General features: G+C 30.2%; 1 protein-coding gene across 3 annotated transcripts; it reads left to right on the forward strand.

Moving 5' to 3' along the window:
* The first annotated feature begins 2,822 nt into the window (after positions 1-2,822).
* On the forward strand, positions 2,823-8,705 carry LOC120075269 (uncharacterized). 3 transcript variants are annotated; one of them, XM_090312710.1, is made up of 8 exons: positions 2,823-3,318; positions 3,406-3,489; positions 3,760-3,957; positions 4,782-4,955; positions 6,042-6,229; positions 6,561-6,626; positions 7,265-7,291; positions 7,387-8,705. In XM_090312710.1, the coding sequence occupies exons 1-4, from the start codon at positions 3,105-3,107 to the stop codon at positions 4,793-4,795; spliced, it is 510 nt and encodes a 169-aa protein (XP_090168836.1). In that variant the 5' UTR covers positions 2,823-3,104; the 3' UTR covers positions 4,796-4,955; positions 6,042-6,229; positions 6,561-6,626; positions 7,265-7,291; positions 7,387-8,705. The 3 variants fall into 3 exon arrangements, with proteins under 3 accessions (XP_090168836.1, XP_090168835.1, XP_090168837.1); XM_090312709.1 differs by having other exon boundaries at positions 4,782-6,229; XM_090312711.1 differs by having other exon boundaries at positions 2,827-3,318; positions 4,715-6,229.
* Positions 8,706-19,900: the final 11,195 nt, after the last annotated feature.

Raw genomic sequence — 19,900 nt, forward strand, 5'->3', positions numbered from 1 at the left:
CAAACTGGTGAATCCCGAAGGAAACACAATCTGGTGAATTCCGAAGCCGAAGGAAACACAATCTAGTGAATCCCGAAGGAAACACAACCTGTTGAATCCCGAAGGAAACATAAACTGGTGAATCCCGAAGGAACCACAAACTGGTGAATCCCGAAGCAAACACAAACTGGTGAATCCCGAAGGAACCACAAACTGGTGAATCCCAAAGGAAACACAAACTAGTGAATCCCGAAGGAAACACAATATCTAATGGGCATCTAACTAATCAATAAAGACATTTGCACAGTCTTAACATCATAATCATCACTGTACGAATTTATGACATACATATAAACCTCAACATAATGGCTCTACAACATACACATATACCTCAATTTCATGGTTCTACAACATACATGTATACCTCAATATCCTCAGATCAAATACAACCATATGGAATCACGTATCATCTCATGCTAGCATTCAAGTGTCTAGGTGCACAAATAAATCTTTCAGATTTCATACCAGAACATACATTAGTTATAATATACTATCAATCTATCATGTTGTCATTCTGCCATAACATCCATCTATCATGCTAGCATACATCTAGAATCTGGCCCGTGGGCAGTTCCAGTAGTAAGATTACTTACCTCGATACTAGATTCAGATATCGATCCAAGTAGCAGTCTTCAATAATAAATCTTTAAATTCAATTCCCCAATGAAGCCTGAGCAACAGCCACCCTCAATATTCCAATCTCTAAATTCTTCCTTCAATCAGACCCTGCTTCCAACTTTTAATCCTTTTCTCCCGTAAAATTTTCAATTCACAAAGAATTTAATTCACTCCCTTCCACAATGAAATTAATTCTTGACATTAATTTCAAATTAAATTTGTGTGACATTAAAAGTCCAATTTCCATAACTTCCCTCTGATTAAACTATTAAATTGAAACACTCCTTCCTTCCAAAATGAAATTAATTCCTGCTATTAATTTCCAAATTGAATAATTTCAACGTCAATCCATTAATTTTCAAATTAAATAATTTCAACGTCAATCCATTAATTTTCAAATTAAATAATTTCAACGTCAATCCATTAATTTCCAAATTAAATAATTTCAATGTCTATCCATTAATTTTCAAATTAAATAATTTCAACGTCAATAATTAAATTTCCGCAATTACACTTAAGTCCAAAAATTTCAAAAATGCCCTTAATTAATAAAAATTACTGAAATTACATAAATAATAAAAATTCGGGATGTTACATGCATCATATCTAAATTATGTCGTACAATATTATACTCCCAATAAGGAAGTGAGAAAAATGCTTTTTTTTCCTCCAATATCGAACATTATCCACCTCTCGTCTTCTTTTCATTCTCCCAAAAGTCACATTGACATTCTGTAATTTTTGAAGAATAGTTGATCCAAAAAGCAATGTTGGGGCTATTTTATCTCCAATAGTACCATCAAACCTCTTATCATATTGAAATCTATGATCAATATCTAAAAATCGCCTATGGCCCATAAAACAAAACCTTTTGGAATGTTTAAGTCTTATTGAATATGTGTCAAACCCATAATGAAGACATGCATACTTAGAATGTGTATTCCATCCTGATAAGTTATCATACCCAGGGAAGTCATTGATAGTCCACATTAAAACTACATGAAGTGTAAACATTTCCTTTTTGGATACATCATAGGTAGGTATACCTACGTCCCACAACTCCTTGAGTTCATCAACTAATAATTGTAAATAGATGTCTAGATTATTTCCAGGCATTTTTGGACCAGGGATTAGCATCGAAAGTATGAAATAAGATTGTTTCATACACATCCATGGGGGTAAATTAGGCCAGATACTGTAACTACTACTCATGATTCCAAAAGGATTGAAGCCATCACTAGCTAATGCAAGTCTAACATTATGAGAATCTGACGAAAATTCAGGATATCATGAATCAAATGATTTCCAAGCCTCTGAATTAGCAGGATCCCTAAGAAATCCATCTTTATTACGCCCTTCATCATGTCATCTCATATGATCAACAATTTTTGAACATATGTATAACCTCTGTAACCTACTCTTTAATTGGAAGTAACGTAATTTTTTGGCAGGTTTTCTCTTCGACTTATTTGACTGTGATCTTGATATACCTTGTTTTTTTCATCAATAATCCATCTTGAGGTACCACATGTCATGCATGATTGATCTTTAGATTTTTCTTTCCAATACAGCATGCAATCATTAGGACATGCATGAATTTGATCATAACCAAGTCCTAATTTATTTATATATTTTTTTTGTTTCATAAAATGTCTTGGATAACTTATTTCCATCGGAAATGCATCACTTAACAAGTCAAGAAGTAATGAAAATGACTTATTGCTCCAATCATTGCTACATTTGATATGGAAGAGATGCACAATAAAAGAAAGCTTGGAAAATTTTGTACATCCTGGATATAACTCACAATGTGAATCTCTAACTAAGTCATAAAAATTTTATCCTTCTTCATTTGATCTCTCTCCTATTAATGGTTCAACATGCTCAAAGTTCCTTTGAAAACCTTCTACCTCTATATGTCTAAAAATATCTTGCAACATATCATACATTTGATCATATATAACTTCACTTCCACGTACATGAGGCACACTTGAAGGTTGACCTTGGTTATATGAATTAGTTAATATTGATTCATCATGAACACCCAACAGCTAACAAATCCGTTGCATACCAAATGATCTAAGGTATTTTTTTTGTTCATCCATATTGTATTCACACATTTTTGCATGGACATAAAATCTTGACACTACAAGAATTTTGGGCTTTAATGTCGGTTGGAAAAACTGAAATCGGATGTATGATGTTGGTTTTATTTTTTTTTAAAAAAAACGGATCTTTATTGTGGGTTTAAAACCGACATTGTAGGGGTACCTTTAATGTCGATTTCAAACTAACATTAAAGACCCACTTCACTTTTTCCTCTAACTTTCTATTTTCCCCCAATTTTTTTCATTTCTCTCTTTACTCTCCCTCCATTTTATTTTTCCTCTCATTCTCATACTTCCCTCTTCATACCCTATTCTTTCTCACTCTTCTCTTCTATACCCATGTCTCTTACTAATTTCGCTTCTCACTCTATCTTCCAAAGTGGATTTGTTGGTCGTTCTGTCGGATGTGCTGCTCATTTCGTCATCGTTCGCGTGTCTCTCGGATATGTTGTTCGTTTCGTCGTCGTTCGCATGTCTCCAGATCTGCTGCCGTTGTCGTTCGTCATTCGTTCTGCCGTGTTCCGTCGTCAAACGATCGCCAGATCTGGACAAGGTTCGCAGATTTATGTTTCTGTTTCTGTTTTTTTTTTCTTTTTTTGTAATTTCTCTGTTTAATACATCTTGCCCTCTGTTGTTGCAGTTTCGGAGGTGCAGCTTAACCGTGCGAAAGAGTCAACAAAAAGAGTCAACAAAATCTACAGTTTTGATGAATCTAGAGTCCAGGGTACTCTTTCTATCTTCTTTCTCTCTCTCTCACGCACACCATATGATGATATTCTGAACAATAATCATAAAACTGAAACTAAGAAACTTGAGAGATCTGCTAATCAACGTCCCATTTCAGATGGCTCTAACTTCTCCAGGATTCAACTTCATTCTTATTTCCTTTTATCTCTGTTTCTTTCTTACTGTTTGTTCCTTTAACATCAGTTGTATTGTTCTGAGTTTATATACCAGCAGTTGCTTCACAAACTTCTACATTTGTAATTGACAGGAGCCCTACTCCGGAAAGGCCAAGAAACAGATCCAGGAGCAATCATCATTAGAAAGTTGAGAAAAATTAAGGAGGAGAAAGAAAATGATTATGGGTGCCGTTTGAATTTGAGAGTCTACAAAGTAATTAAGGATAAATCCAACCAAACAGTTGCGTTACGTAGCCTGCTTCTACAAGACAGGTGGTGCTGCTTGTTAGGTAAGTTGTTTGAATATATGTTTATGTGCTACATGTCATATATTATGAATGACACAAGCATGGACACCAATGACATGTCATATACTATGAATGACACAAGCATGAACACCAATGACATGTCATATATGAGTTTGTTTAAGCTGAATGGTTGTTATTAATTATCATAGTTTATTAATGTATTTTATAAGATACATAATGAAAAATTTATGATAAATAAGATTGAAAATATAGTTTTTTTTTAAGTCTAGGATAAACCTTAATTTTAACATATTCAAAAATTTTAGTAGGTGTTTTAAATTGACCATGACGCATTAAGTAAATAAGTCAAAGTCTTCCAACCAAATCTTTCAAATAAATTTGTTGAATGTAATTACACAACTAAATGAAGGACAGTGATATCTTTTATCTTGTTAGCTAAATTAAATTTAACAACTACGTAGTTTCAAATAAAAATGTATGGGCACATATTTGCTCTTAAGGTCGCATTTTCCTAGAACTGCTACATGTAGTCCTTTAGTAAAACTTGATATGAAGAAGATTCAGAGAGTAACAACGAAATTCAAAGGTAAGAGATATAAATCAACAATTATGTTCATGTTCACAAGTCTTGGTAGCTGTAACTGATTATTTGGATTTTATTTATGGGTAAGTTGGAAATTTTGCATTCTAGACAATTTTTCTATCTTCTAATCATTTTTTCATCTCCAACCTTGGTTGTTGGAAGCATGTAGTATTCCCTTAACCGTGTTAATTGTAGGCTAGGGGTCAGCAAAAGATTCTATTCTGAAGAGTTTCAAGCAGATAAGGTTGAAGATGTTGTACAGGTGTTTGCAGATAATTTGCGTCACCCAGATAAGGGAGTTCGTATATCTACTCTCAGAATATTGTGCCACTATGAGCCTTTGCGGTCTGCCACCCTTACAAAGGACCCTTCAATTGATAACGAGATGGAAATTGAAAATTTGGAACAATATTCTGATGATTCAGTAGGCGGTGAGGTAAGTTTGTCCATGTTCCTTTATTTTCTTGTTTGACTTTGTGCTTTGGAGCTCTGGATTCACTCTCTAATTGTGTCAGGTCCTTCATCATCTTCTCACCATTGAATCAACCCCTACTTTAATATCTACCAGCAGAATCAACCCCTGCTTAATTAATACCGTTTCTATCTCCCCCCCCCCCCCTCCCCCGGGGAAAAAAATACTTGTTTTTGTGCAATAAAAAAAATATTTAAGTGCATTTGTACATGAACATATGTGTTTATTGCTGTTAAACCATTTTCTATTATTTCAAACCTTAGAAAGATCAAAAAATGGCTACACGATTGACGAATACAATGTCCAACTCGCTGAAAGGGATGCCTGTTTCATTTCGTTGTGGCTCTATGCTTGTATTAGAGATGGAGTTTTAAGTTGTTGTAAACATATTCCTGGGTGTCCGTTAAACTTCGTAGGAGAAATTCACTATATCCACCATTGCCTTTGGTGCAATGTTTCTAATTATACTTGATGTTGCCCGAATTTAATTGGAAGAGGTATGTTGTTCTAGATTTATAATCAAAGCATCTTGGAGTAACTGGCATAAGTCATAGTTAAGGTTTGTCTTTATTTAGTTGATTGATCATTGAACTTAAAATGCTTTCTTTATGGGAAGTTTGCTACTGTAGTTGGGAGAAATCTAGCAATTTGGATGTGGGTAGTTGTTAGCCTAAGCATACTAGAAAATAATAAGTGTTATCTCCTAGACTGTGGTGCTAAAATATTTGTTTGGGTTGGAAGAGTGACGCAAATAGAGGAGCAAAAAGCAACAATTCAAGTAGCTGAGGTAACCTTCTGTGCCAAAATTTCAAGTAATTAAAATTTCTTTGGTCATGCTGAAGTTGGGGGGTCTGTTATCCTTGTTTTTAATGAAAGTGCACATGAGCTCCTATATTTAAAAAATTATGTTGTGCTATATTGCTTCTTTGCTTTTGATCCTTTTCTTTGGTCATGCTGGTATCTACTTTCCTATGATCCTATCAAAGTTAATTAAATTATTATCATGTGATGAAATGAAAATTATGTTGCTTGTAAATTTACAAGAAGCAGGTGGATGGGGATGGTCAACCATTGTTGCAGCAGCAACAACAACAGCAACAGATGGTTCCATTACAAGATATTAACATGCAGAGCAGAGCTGAAGCTCTTCAAAATGTTGAATCCACCATTCATGAATTGAGCAATATCTTCAACCAGCTGGCAACTTTGATTTCTGAACAATGAGAGATTGCTATCAGGTTCTACCCTTATGCACATATTTCAGAATTGCTGATAATATAATTACTTTTCTGTTACAAATAAAGCATGAAAGTATATGGTTACAGTATGTCCATTACATTCAGGTTGATCTTGAACCTTAAAGAGTTTAATGTGCTACATAAGATTGAATGGGTCTAAATATAGCCTTCATTAAAATTACATAAGTAGTTAACCTGTAATAGCTTCTAGATGTATTGGGTTTATTTACCATATATCTTTTCAGAAACATATGATTCGATGGTTGTTGTGATTGTGAAACTTAGTTCTATCTGATTTCCTGATTGTCTCCTTTCACTAAATGTGTGGAAGGAATAATGGCTTGCACATAAAAGGGCTATTGCTGATCGAGAGCGCCATGTTGCACCAAAAAAGGAGGTTTGTGTTTCTATTGTTTTGTTCTAAATAGAAGTTTTCATGAACATTGAGGCATATTATTATTCTTTTGCTTTTTATTTGAAAAGCTTATGGCTGTTAACTATTACCTGTTAATGAAAAACAAGTTTTTAAATGTGCCATGTGTAATACAAATTGAACCGGAACTTTCTAAAAGATGAGGATGATATTCCAGCTGTTGTGTCATTATTGAGACGAACTTTTGATAGGACGAAGAGATTGCCAAGCATGAATTAATATTATGAATTTCTTATATATGAATGACTGGAATCTGTATATACAACTTACCTTCTCTGTCATTGAACATTCATTAATTCCTTTCAAGTCCTATTGTTCAAAGATTTGGTATTGTGTGCCTTTTCAAATATAAGTTATTTATTTGCATTATGTGCGTAAGTTCATGCTGCATTGCTTTTAAGAAAATATTGGTCATGGGGATGGCTTGCTATACTTTAAATTAAAGTTTCTTGTGGGACCACAGTTTTGTTTAGTCATTTACAAATTCATTTCCTTGTCCTCCAATCCTTGGTTAACATGGTTGCCTTGGACTCGTGTTAAGTTCTTAGACCCAAGATTTCTCTTTTATATTTATGCACTGATATAAAAAGTTGAAATCTCAGATATCCAAGGAAGCAAAGGGAAGGAAGGTACTTTTCTTTTGTCTATCTACTTAAAAGACACTATTGACTTTATTATATTTACTACTAAAATGTTCGCATCCCCTTGCTATTTATTTTCGTAGTCAAAGAAATGGAATCAACAAAAGATACTAAATGCATTGATAAGCTTGAAAAAGAGGCAGACCGACATAGATAAAAAGGAAAAGAGTGACAAAGGGGACAAAGGGAATACATCCAAGGGAAGGGGTAATGTAAGTAGCACAAAACTTGAAAGCAAGGATGTAGAAGAAAGAGGCAGGAAGCTCAAAATGTTGAGAAACCAGATCAAGGAGAAGTAGCTGGTGGTACACAGAAAAGTGGCACTGTGAAATCTAGAAAAAAGAAGATTGTCAAGAGAATTGTCAAACAAAAGGCCAAAACAGTTGGTGATACAGCCAGCAAGAAAAATGAAAAACTGGATGAAAAGGTTGATGGAGAGCAGAACTCTGACATTTCATCGGATCAACTTTCAAATGATGTTGCGGCTGTCAAGACACCTGGAAAGAAAAAAGTAATTAAACGGGTGGGAAAATGTCCTCACAATGAAAAAAATAAAGATGTACTTTCGAAAGTAGAAAACGAAATGGACTACTCTGAGGATAAGTCTAAGGATAATTCAGATCCTAATGCAACAGTAGGTCAAGATACTATTGTGAGAACAACGGTAAAAAAGAAAGTAATTAAGAGGGTCCTAAAAAGAAAGTTACTGTCGAGGAAGCTTCTAAAAAAGGTGAAGATGGTGATGGGAGCGAGAAGAAGGTTACAACAGATGAAACACAGAATGTAGAGAAGTCCACTACAGATCATAAACAAGAAAAGATCCTAAATCAAAGTCGACATCACCTACTATGTTAAAACGGTGTGATTCTGTAAATTTGAAGAAAGGTGAGAAAGAGCCTGTGAAGAATGACAAGGAAACTGGCAAGGAAATTAGTCCTGTGACCAATTTGACTGACAAACAAAAAGTTGGTAAGAAAGATAGTAGTGAGGGAAAGAGAGAAAAGTCTAAAAATGGTGAACAATCAAAAGATGAGAAAGAGAAAATGGGTAAAGATGAGTCTAGAAGCAAACCGAACAATCCTGATCACAAACAAACCTCTTTTATTGTTTGTGATCCTTTGAACAACAGTGGTCAGATAAAGATGCCTATAACCAGACACTATTGAAGCTGGGGGATCTGATCAAGAAGAATTATGAAGGGATCCATACTTACTAAGTGGAAAGGGACAGTAAACTCATAATGTTTGTAAAATCATAATCTTTGTATTACTTGTAATTTGTATTTTCAAGGCCTGAATTATTGTACGCCTTTTAAATTATAATTCTATAGCAGAATTTGCGGATTAAATGTAATAGATTTACAATCCATACATGAATAATATGTCATAGCCATAGCGTTCGATGATGATGTGTCATGTTATACTTTTTTACCGAAAAAATGGATTTGCCAAGGGAACTTTAAAAAACGGACAATAATTGATAAAACGGACAGATTCGAGCTTCAATGTAGTTAAAAATTAAAAAAAAAAAAAAAATAGGCTTTAATGTCGGTTATAACCGACATTAAAGACTTTTAATGTCGGTTGCAACCAACAGACTTTAATCACTAAAGACCTTTAATGTCGGTTGCAACTGATATTGAAGGTTGTTATTGGTGTTATTGAAGCCCTTTAATGTCGGTTTAAGGCAACCGATATTAAAGGGCTTTAATAACACTATCTTTAATGTCGGTTGCCAACCGACATTAAAGCCTTTAATATCGGTTTAAAACCGACATTAAAGCCCGAATTTCTTCTAGTGACATCCTTTCTTAAAAGAAAATTTCAAAAATTTGTTTACTCCATCTAAATATTCTTTACTAGCCCTCGATTTTTCTATCCAACTCTTGTCCATCAAAATAATTGACCTAGAAAAATTCAAGGAAAGAAGGATAAAAATTAGTGTCATGTGCATTTCACGTGAACCACCTATAACACATGCATGATAAGGTTACCACATATATAAAACAAAATAATACAAAGTAGTATCACTAGTTACAAGAACACATACAAAATAATGTAAATAATTACAAGGCTAAGTACTAACACATACAAAATAATATAACTAATTACAATGTTAAGAGCTTTATAAGAAATTAGTAACAAGTCAAAGTTGGTGTCTAAATGGTTTCCTAAACAGAAGAGTGGGATGAAAACTCCTAATTCTCAATCACTAAAAACCTCTAGATCAACTCAATTTCAACCCTAAACCAAATTTAAATTCAGTTCAAATAGTTTGGACCTTCTTCTATTATTCCAAAATAAAACTCACAGCACCACCAATTCTTCTTCCCTCAATTTCACCTTTTTTTGAAGTTCAATCACTTTTTTTTTCAACTCACTTTTCCAATCACATCTTCCCATTCTTTTTTTCTTAATTTGTTTTTTTCATTTGATCAAACAACTTGTTTTTTCCTCCTTCTAAACTCAAATTACCCATTGCACCACCTCAACTCTTTCTCTTCGTTCTTTCTTTTTTAAATTTGTTCCTTTTTTTTTTTATTATTCTCCTTCACCTTTGCACCTCTTCAATTCCACCACGGCTGCACAATCAAATTCTATATTTTTTTCTTCAATCAATCTCGATTCTCCAACCCCATCAAATTCTTCTTCTTTTCTCTCCTTCCCTTTTAGATTCCTCATCCCAAGAATTCTAATCCTCCCTTCCCGAAAGCGAAAGAAAGAACGTGAAATTCTTTTTCTTTTCTTTCGCTGGGACCAGGAGATTTGAAAAAAGATCTTAGAGTGTATATCATGGCGAATTCTTCAGAAAAAATTGTGTCTTCCACAATGGAATCTGATAACTGAGATTGCGAGTAAGAGTTTACATAATCTTCTTCTGTCCGAAGAAATGATTCATCGAAATAATGAGTCACCATCGATATCGACATAATCATATATGAGAAGATTGATTACGTAGAAAAAGGAAAATAGATTCGTATTCACATACATAAGAATTGTATAGGAACAAGACTAATCTTCGCGTAACGATCTGGACACTTTCTCGGAGAGAGGCTCGGTGAAAAAGACATGTCTGTGAAGATGTGGACTACCTGCACCTGGACAGAAAGACCCTATAAAGCTTCACTGTTCCCTAGGATTGGCTTTGGGCCTTTCCTGTGCAGCTTAGGTGGAAGGCGAAGAAGGCCCTCTTCCGGGGGGGCCCGAGCCATCAGTGAGATACCACTATGGAAGAGCTAGAATTCTAACCTTGTGTCAAAACTCTTCTTCTTTTCCCTCCTTCCCTTTTAGATTCCTCATCCCAAGAATTCTACTCTATTTGTTTTCTTCACATCACTATCAACCAACGAAATTCAAGAAATAAAGAAAAAAAAGAAAAACACTTTTAAGTAATTTTTCTTTTCAGATAAAAGAAGGTAAGGGATTGAATTGAATTTGAGTTTGACTTAGAGTTGAAATCAATTTAATTTGGGAGTTTTAGTGATTCTAATTTCAATTTGTTAGGGTTTTCATATGGAAAGATATTACTAGAATGATAATTTCTTAAAGAACATAGAATGATAATTATATGGCGAAACATTTTATCCTTAGAACAATCATAGGTCTCCCAAAACATATTGCCAATAAATAGAAAACTAATTGATTAACCATGGAAAGGTTTCATGGAGCTGGTTTACGGACAAAGTGGGTCTTCGGAGCTGGTTTCATGGAGTTTTGAGTTTTATTAAATTATATTAATTCAAGATCTTTTAGCTTGTACAAAAATCTATTTTTATATATTAAAGTTCAAATTATATGTTGGTATTTTGAAAATTGCGCCTTATTTATACTAAAAAAAGAAGCATACTAATTTTTATTTTAATTATTTTAGAGTTTAATTATATTGTATACTAGTTGCTCAACTGATTTTAGATAATAATTTCACATAATTTTTTTTATTCACTATAAGTCATTTTTTATAATCATTTCTTAAGTATTTAAATCCATTTAGAAATCTAACTTGATGCGAAAAGGAGCACAAGTTGATATAATTTTAAAAGTTTATACTATAATCATTTAGATATATATAGTCTCTAAACTCTAAAATGTATCTAATAGAATCTTAAACTTCACCTAATTTATTTCTAAAATTCCAACTTTGTATTCAATAGTTCTTTTACACATTCAAAAAAAAAAATTATGATAAGTTTTATAAATTAAAATTCATACTAATAGAATATTAAATGCATTGATATAAGACTATTTTTTATGTGCGAAAAATATACTTAAAATAATTTACTAAGGATTAAACAATGCTTATATATTTATTTATATATACACATATATGAAAAAACAATAAAATAGAATTAAGTTTTTAAAACTAGTTTTTAGTGTATTGAAAATCAAAACAATATATAAATATATATAGATTCCAAAATTAAAAATAAATTAAAATTAAAATAATATATCAAAATATATATTAGAACATTTATAAATGAAATTAAGAGAATAATTTGTGTTTTTAATAAATAAATTTAAAAAATAATATGGGAATATATATAAAAATGAAATTAAAACAGAAAAAATAAAATTAAAAAATATATATGTATCAACAAAGATTCTGACTTCAGAGTAGGGAGAAACAAAGTATTTTGACTGCTTCACTAGTCAATGAAACAAAGATAGCATTTTGATACTATTGCCAAACAAATTTTAAAATATAACAACTAATTTTAAATATAAATTTTTGTTTTATTTCACCTAATTTTTAGGTTTCAAGATTTATACTTTTACCCTTGATCTTTCATTAAATATTAATTTTTGGACCTTGATACTAATGTCTATTAACAAATTTAAAAGAATTGAATTAATAATGATTAAATTAGATCTCAACTAGTATTTCATCCTCGTTAAAATTAATTAATACATTTTGAAACTTGGGGACTAAGTGTAATTTTTTTAAATACCAAATGAAAATTAAATCCAAATTTTATGGGTAAAAATATAACATTTTGAATCTTAATTGAGGACTAAAGGAAACACCTACTTTGGTCTCTACCATACATGGATTTCAAATGCTTGTCTATTTAAGTGTATGTTATCTGATGATTTAAATGTATGTTAATATTTAATTTAAAAAGTTAAGATGACTAAAATAGAACATTAGAAATCGAAACAAAATAAAATAAATGTAAAAGTTGGAATCTAATATTCATTTTCAAATTTGTCACAAACATTTCTCTTTTTTCCCTAAAAAGTAGCATAGGCTGGGACGTTTTTAATGTGCATTAAATTACATTAGTAGGTAGATTACACATGATTGAATAAAATCAGACATAATAAATTATTGAATTTAAGATAAACTTAATACTCAATATTTCTCGTAGATTGCATTTTAACAAGTAATATGTGTTGCAAATTAATTTTTGCAATGTACTCTATTGCAACAATTTATAAATATGTCAACAACAGTTTCTATATCATTGTCAATAGACTATTGCAATATGCATAGATGTAGCACTTTTGTTATATGTTGTTATTAAAATTATTGTAGTGGTTTTATATAATTGCTACATCATCCAAAACGTTGTAATATAACTATTGAATATATTCTATTAAAACAGTTACTACAAATGTTGGAACTAAAGCGTTGTGATAGACATTTTGTAGCAATCTGCAAATATATAATTATTGAAAATTTTTGCAATTGTATATAGATTGCAACATTTGCACAATTATTGTAAATAAAACGTTGTCATACATATAAATTACAGCGACTAGTAGATGTGTTGTTAAAAATTGTTGCGATAGGATAAAGTCTTGCAAAAGAAACGCCACCGTAGACATATTTTTTTTGAAGTGTGTTTAATCTTTTGATAAATTTTCTCTTATCTTTTAACTTCATAATATATTAAAGTAACAAAATATACCATTTTCAAATTTACTATTAAATATATAAGGATTTTATTTTTTAAAATACCATCAATTACATTATCTCTGATCAATAAAATTTTTAACCTTATTAACATAATTTCTAAATTTTTACTTGAAATTCATTTAACGTAGGATATTTCAAATTAAAGCTTCTTCATTTTAAAAGATTTCGTTTATTTTCTTGCATATTACTAATTGAAAATTGATCACATCAGATCTCAAGTGGATGTCGAATATATTAGTAATATATTAAAAAATGTAAAAATATATCGCATATACCATGATTTTTTTTATATGTGTTTACACATATACTGGAAAATGTAAATGTACAATCGCATTATTGTGTATATCAAATATATATTACTGTGTATATAAATGTCTTATTTTCTATTTCGAAACTTCTTGTCGATTTTTGCTTTCATTAACGAGGGTAAGAATTTTCGGATTTTAGGAGAACCTTTTTGGGAAGTTCATAACTGCAAAAAACTTCTTTTACATGCTTATTTCCATATATATATATATATATGGTAAGGAGGTTTAAATAAAGGCAAATTGAGTCAGACTTTTGTGTGAAGTAATAGCTTATACTATTCATGTAAAAAATATGAAAAATTGGACAATTATGTAATTAGACTTATTTATTTAAATTATATGTGTACATCTCTTATCACAATTATGATGTTGAATACATTTTTATTTGATGTATGGGTTCTTAATCTAATATCAGTGATTTTATTAGATGCATACATCAAATAATTATTGTATTACTTCTAATTAGTAATTTAATATAATTGTTTTGACAAATATACCACATTGATTTTCATTGAAATTTAAGATCCACAAAATGTTAATTGCAACAACGTGTATGTTATAAGAAGTTGATGGAGTAATCCCATTAAGAAATGTAAATTAAAAAAAAAAAAAAAAAAAAAGATAGTTGCAAATTACACTTCCACAACTTAAACAATCTATCAATCAAATCTTTAAGTTGATTCTTTAGACTTATTTTGTTAGATTGTGCTATTAATTCTCAATCAAGTTGGTATTAATAGCATACGTAGCAAGTTCTATGAAACAATAATGGACAATTTAATAGAAAGATATGTTTTTTAAAAAAATAAGAGAAAAAACAAAACACAAGCTAGAGTGCTTTAAATGAGGTAAGCAATAAATGATATGAATGCTTCAAATTATAATTAAAAAACATAGGAATATATTATTTGTGGATTATATAAAGAAGAGTATAATTTTCAATTTTTATTACAAGAAAATTTAATATAATAATATTCTAAAAATTAGGAATGTTGCATATGCATGGGGTCATATTCTATTATATAGGGAATGGTTTTCGATTGGATCTTATTATGACTTAGTACTATTAAGATTAAACAATGCCACGTTTATTTTGAACAAAATAACATCAAATAAAATCAACATTATCAAGGAAATATCTTATAGTAAACAATGTTTGTTCATAAGATATTTTGTTCCCATATATAATTGATTATATTAGGGAAATTGTATATGATATTGTGTTGGAGAAAGACTTAAAATTTGTTATTAAATTTTTAATTAATAATAAAATGAGTATGCATAATGAATGGATTTATAATATATGATAATGTTATCTTTCTAAAAGAATATAACAATAAACGATTTTGAAGTTAGAATTTGAACATTTATTCCATCAAAGAAGATTGTTGGATATTCTTTTTATTGATTGTGTTATTGAGTTGACAGAATACGTGAATATGGAGATCAAACTTAAACTTTTTCCTTCACTTGTTAAAATGTGTTCATTTTAACAATGGTAATATTCTAACATTTTTAGTGAGTTTAGAACAATAAATTTTGATAGTAGTTTTCTTTTAACATAAAAACGTTTTGTCCTAAATAATTTTGGTAAAAAAATTAAAACTAATTTATCTACTTTTAAAAGAATTTAAAATTTGTACTTTCAACTTTGAAGAAAAAAGACGGCTGATCAAATTGTTTAACTACATCCGCTAACTAATTACCCTAATCTCTTTGAATTCTTCCAATTTCTCCCAAATTTCAGTTAGCCATAAACATTCATTCATTGAAGAAGAAAGACCGTTGATCAAATTTGAAGCTTCATGGCAATCAGTTTCCACAAAAGAAGAATATTAGTTAAATATACACAATAATTTAAAATTTTAATTTTTAAATCATATACTTTAGTCACTTTCATTTAAAACTTTAAAAGGTTTTAATTAATTATGATACTCTTAATAAAATTGAAGTTTGTATTTATATTTAGTTCTGTGGTTAACATAAAGCAATTACAAGTTGTACTTGTATGTATAGACATAACATTTACAATGACACACAATTCAATTTTTTGCTAGATCATCTAGAGTTCCCCCAAAGTATGAGGCTCCCTCTCAAAAAACTTAGACGCCCTCTAAGTATGTGAATAATTAGTAGCAGAATGCTTACACACCCCCTAAGCACGAAACTCTCCCAATGTATCTTAGGCTCCTCTTAGGATGAGACTCCCTCTTTCTGACAATTATATCTTTCCACCTTCAAATGTAGATCGCTCCATTTGAAAGACTTAGACTCTCCCAAAGTTCAAGAATCGTTTTTAAAAACGTCAAAGTATAAACCAATAAAATTTAGAATAAGTCTCAACATCGACAACACCACAATCTCCTCCAATGTAAGATTGATACACTAGTGGTATTTAAAAAAAAATGCACACAAGACAAACCGTTCTATTAATCTTCCAAAACAGCTAACCCTAAAGAGAAGGCACCCAAACCTTAAAATATGCACAGCATAAAGAATAGGCCCAAAAGCTCTAATTCAGATCTGTAATAGTCTAATAAGGAGAAAGATCGAGAAAATAAGCCGATAAGATTTCCAAATAAGGCAAGAAAAAAATTTGTAGGATCAGAAATTGAATCCTATTTGAACCATCAAAGATAAAACTATCTCAAAGAACAAACCAGAGATTAACAAGATTCACAACACAAAGAGCATTAGGCACAATACCCTTAAACAAATATTTCTAACAAAATGTTAATCTGACATGTTTGAATTATGCTACTTTTGATCAAATTAGCATGAAGTGACAAACAATTGGATTAACTATTAATTAGGCGTACCAATCAACTTTATATTCATGGTGTTAATAGACTAGTCTGATGCAATTCTGAGAGGCTGTAAGGTTACAAGGAAGGAGTGGGGTGTTAGAATGCTGAAAGCAGATGCAATGCTAGAAAGGGCTAAAAACAGTTGAGCGAGATGATTCGAGACTAATTTGCCACTTGAAGTAGAGTCAAATTTGTTTGAAATGATTAATCTTTTAAACAATAAGCAGTATTTCTAATTGAATTTTTTTTAGTAACTCTATAAATGTTGCTCTTTTTTGTCACATCCCTGAATTGGAGAACAAATTTGTCCATGCTCTAATAGCTTTGATTTTCTTTCAAAGTTGTTATTTGATTTGTAAGAATATTTTTTCGGATCGTATTCTCTCTCTCATTTGTGCTAATGTGGTTTGGGATGGTAGGTTTTCTCCGGTTTGTCTGTTATTTTCTGTTGGGCTAAATAAAAAATAAAAAAAATAATAATAATAATAATAACTGTTTTATGAATTATCTTGTCCCTTCCAAATGTCTAGATTATGGATATGGTAATGAGAAAACATTATTTTTGTCATTGGTTGATATAAAATTAGCCTAAGTGGGCCAAAGGGAATGTACACGTGGAAGTGTTTGAATAATGAGAATCCCAATCGTCCAAAAATTCCAATCAATCCAAACACCACGCACGTGGGAACAATCCCAAAACGCCACTTCCACGTACGCATATTATTTAATTTTTTTAAAAAAAAAAAGAAAAAAGAAAAAAAAGAATATGTTTGGTGAGCAGAAAATTCCAGAAAATAGAAAAGAAAAAGAAGAATTTATTTTTTCTTTTTTTCCCCAAACAAGTGATCGTGCAGGCAGCCAATAGGAATCGTCGGATTCAAGTTGGCAAGAATAAAATCGGATTCTGAACCTTTTTTTTTCTTTTTTGTTGATTTAATTTCAATTTCGCCATTATTTATCTGCAATGCAAATTCATTTCACATATATTTTATTTTCTATTTTCATTTAAAATTTTTGGTTTAAAAATAATATTCTGAAGGCGTGGGTCTGGTTTGAAAGGTCGTGCAGTGGGCGGCGCTATTCCCGAACATAAAACAAAACGAGTGGTCCGGCCAACGCGTCAGACCAAACCGGCTGACTCGCCGGAATCTGCGGCGGAGAAGAGTGCCCCATTTTGAATTACAGAACTGCCCTTACTTTTTGTTTAATATTTATATACATATATTTTCTAGGTTTGATTTACTCATTTTGGTTTCGGTTCATTTTGATTTTTATATTTTTTCAAATATTTATTTTAACCTTTTTATTTCTTTTTTATATTTTTAGTTTTGATTCATTTTAGTCGTGGTATTTATAAAAAGTAACTACTTCGTTCCCTTCTTTTTTATTAATTTTTTCATTTAAGTGATCAAAATGATTATTTTTTGAAAGTTTAAAAATCAAAATGAACCAAGGTTGAAAGTATAAAGACTAAAAATAACATTTTAAGACCACGTTTCTTAAATCGTAATAAAAAGTGGTGTAATCAAAATGAAATTTCATTGATGGATAAATCAGAATAAACCTAAATCACAAATATAATTAGATTGTTCTAGGCTTATGAATCTATCACATGTTAGTCTTACAGCTATTATTATCATTACTACTTAATCATAACGGTTATGATAACAATAAATGTAACAATAAATGTGGCAAGTTCACAAATTTCATACTATTATAGTAATAGTATTTGTATAGTACAGTAACAATATTTGTAATGGTAATGATAATGATAACGGTAAAGATAGTGGATCTCGTATAATTTTCAACCATAATCAGATAAAGCATTATTCATTCCTTAATTAGATTACACGATTGGATTACAAATTTTAAGTTGGGCCCCACCCCACACTTAATTATTTAATTACGATTTAATTAGAGCGTAGCTCAATTGGCATAATGTTCATACTATCAATCTCGTGGTTTGAGGTTCGATTCTCCCATCCCACACTTTAATTACAATACCTCTTAAAAAAAATCAAGGTGGGCCTCACATTTCATTATAATTACATAAAGCAAACACATAACAACAAAAATAATTAATTGGGAATCACTTTTTACATTACCATGGATGGATTACTTTTTTAACGGGTGCAAATGTGGCCTAGAAGTATAAGGAATAAAATAGACAAAAATTTATAATATAGGAACCAAAATGAATATTTTAAAATTATAAAGAACGAAAATAAAAGTATAAAGACCAAATTAGTATTTAAACCTGGGGAACAACTTTTTGGTCCCTAGGTTTTGGCTCTAATTTCTAGGTACATAGGTTTTAAAATGTTATAGGTTTAGTTCTAAAGTTTTGAGTTTTGCAACTTAGTTCTTATGTTTCAAAATGTTACAATATTATTTTTACCTCTGAGATTTGAGTTTTTTTTCAATTTAGTCTTGGGTCTCAAGATTTTATATTTTTAATCTCAATTTCAATCATTGACATCAATTTCTATTAATTAATAAAAGTAATTTATGAAGTGAAATTTTAAGTTTAATTTTTAAAATGAAAAAAATAGTGAAACTTAATTAATTACGTCTTTTAACAGTTTTTAACTTATTAATATAAATTAACTCTAAGGATGAAAATTGAGTATTTACTGAAAAATCGAGATTCACAATATAAATCTTGAAATATAGTGATCAAATTGAAGTAAGACTTAAATCTGAATAATAAAATTTTAACATTTTGAAATAAGAGATTAAATTAAAATTAAATGGATAACATTTTGTAACCGAAACTAAATAGAAATTAGAGTAGAAACTTAACCAGCAAAACGATATTTTTCACTTAAACCTATTTTCTATAATTCATAATGTTTTGTCGGTAACTTGGCTCTCTGGAACAATTAATTTGCCGCATCTTATGTTTCCATTTTATTAACAGAAGGATGAATTAGTTGAACTCTTTATTTTAGAAAAATTTGTAGCGAGACTTTTTTAAGATAAAAATTTTATAATAATATATTGGTAGTTTTGTCATTTGACTTGATTGTAATAATTATTTTTAAAAGATTTGTAGGGAGACTTTTGAAGCCAAGAAAATTATAATAATGTATAGGTAGTCTTGTCATTTGACTTGTTTTGTTTCAATATTATATGTGAGGACGTTTGACTCATGGTTAAGTTTGTATTAACTAAATTTAAAAAGTTAAATTTATATTTAGTATGTAACTTTATTTATATATATACGCTAGTTTTATAAATTACACAAATTATTAAAACTCTATTTGGTAATCATTTTGTTTTTTAAAATTAAGCCTATAAACACCACTTCTATCTCCAAATTCTTTTTATGTTATCTACTTTTTACCAATGACTTAAAAAACTAAAGCAAAATTTCGAAAATTAAAAAAATACTTGTTCAAATGTTATTTTTGTTTTTGAAATTTGGCTAAAAATTAAACTACTGTACTTTAAAAAAATGCAAATCAATATAAGAAATGAAAAGGAAATGAATTTAATTTTCAAAAAACAAAAATAAACAACAAAATGATTACCAAACAAAATCTAAAGTTTTGTTTGATTCTTTA

This window comes from Benincasa hispida, chromosome 4 (assembly GCF_027475165.1).
Source record: "Benincasa hispida cultivar pf3 chromosome 4, pf3_genome.v1.1, whole genome shotgun sequence".
Lineage (NCBI taxonomy): Eukaryota > Viridiplantae > Streptophyta > Magnoliopsida > Cucurbitales > Cucurbitaceae > Benincasa > Benincasa hispida.

Coding starts and splice junctions, on each gene's coding strand:
- LOC120075269 (XM_090312709.1), top strand. CDS start 3,105: ATGTCTCTTACTAATTTCGCTTCTCACTCTATCTTCCAAAGTGGATTT. Junction 3,319..3,405: donor GATCGCCAGATCTGGACAAG/GTTCGCAGATTT, acceptor CTGTTGTTGCAG/TTTCGGAGGTGCAGCTTAAC. Junction 3,490..3,759: donor TGATGAATCTAGAGTCCAGG/GTACTCTTTCTA, acceptor TGTAATTGACAG/GAGCCCTACTCCGGAAAGGC.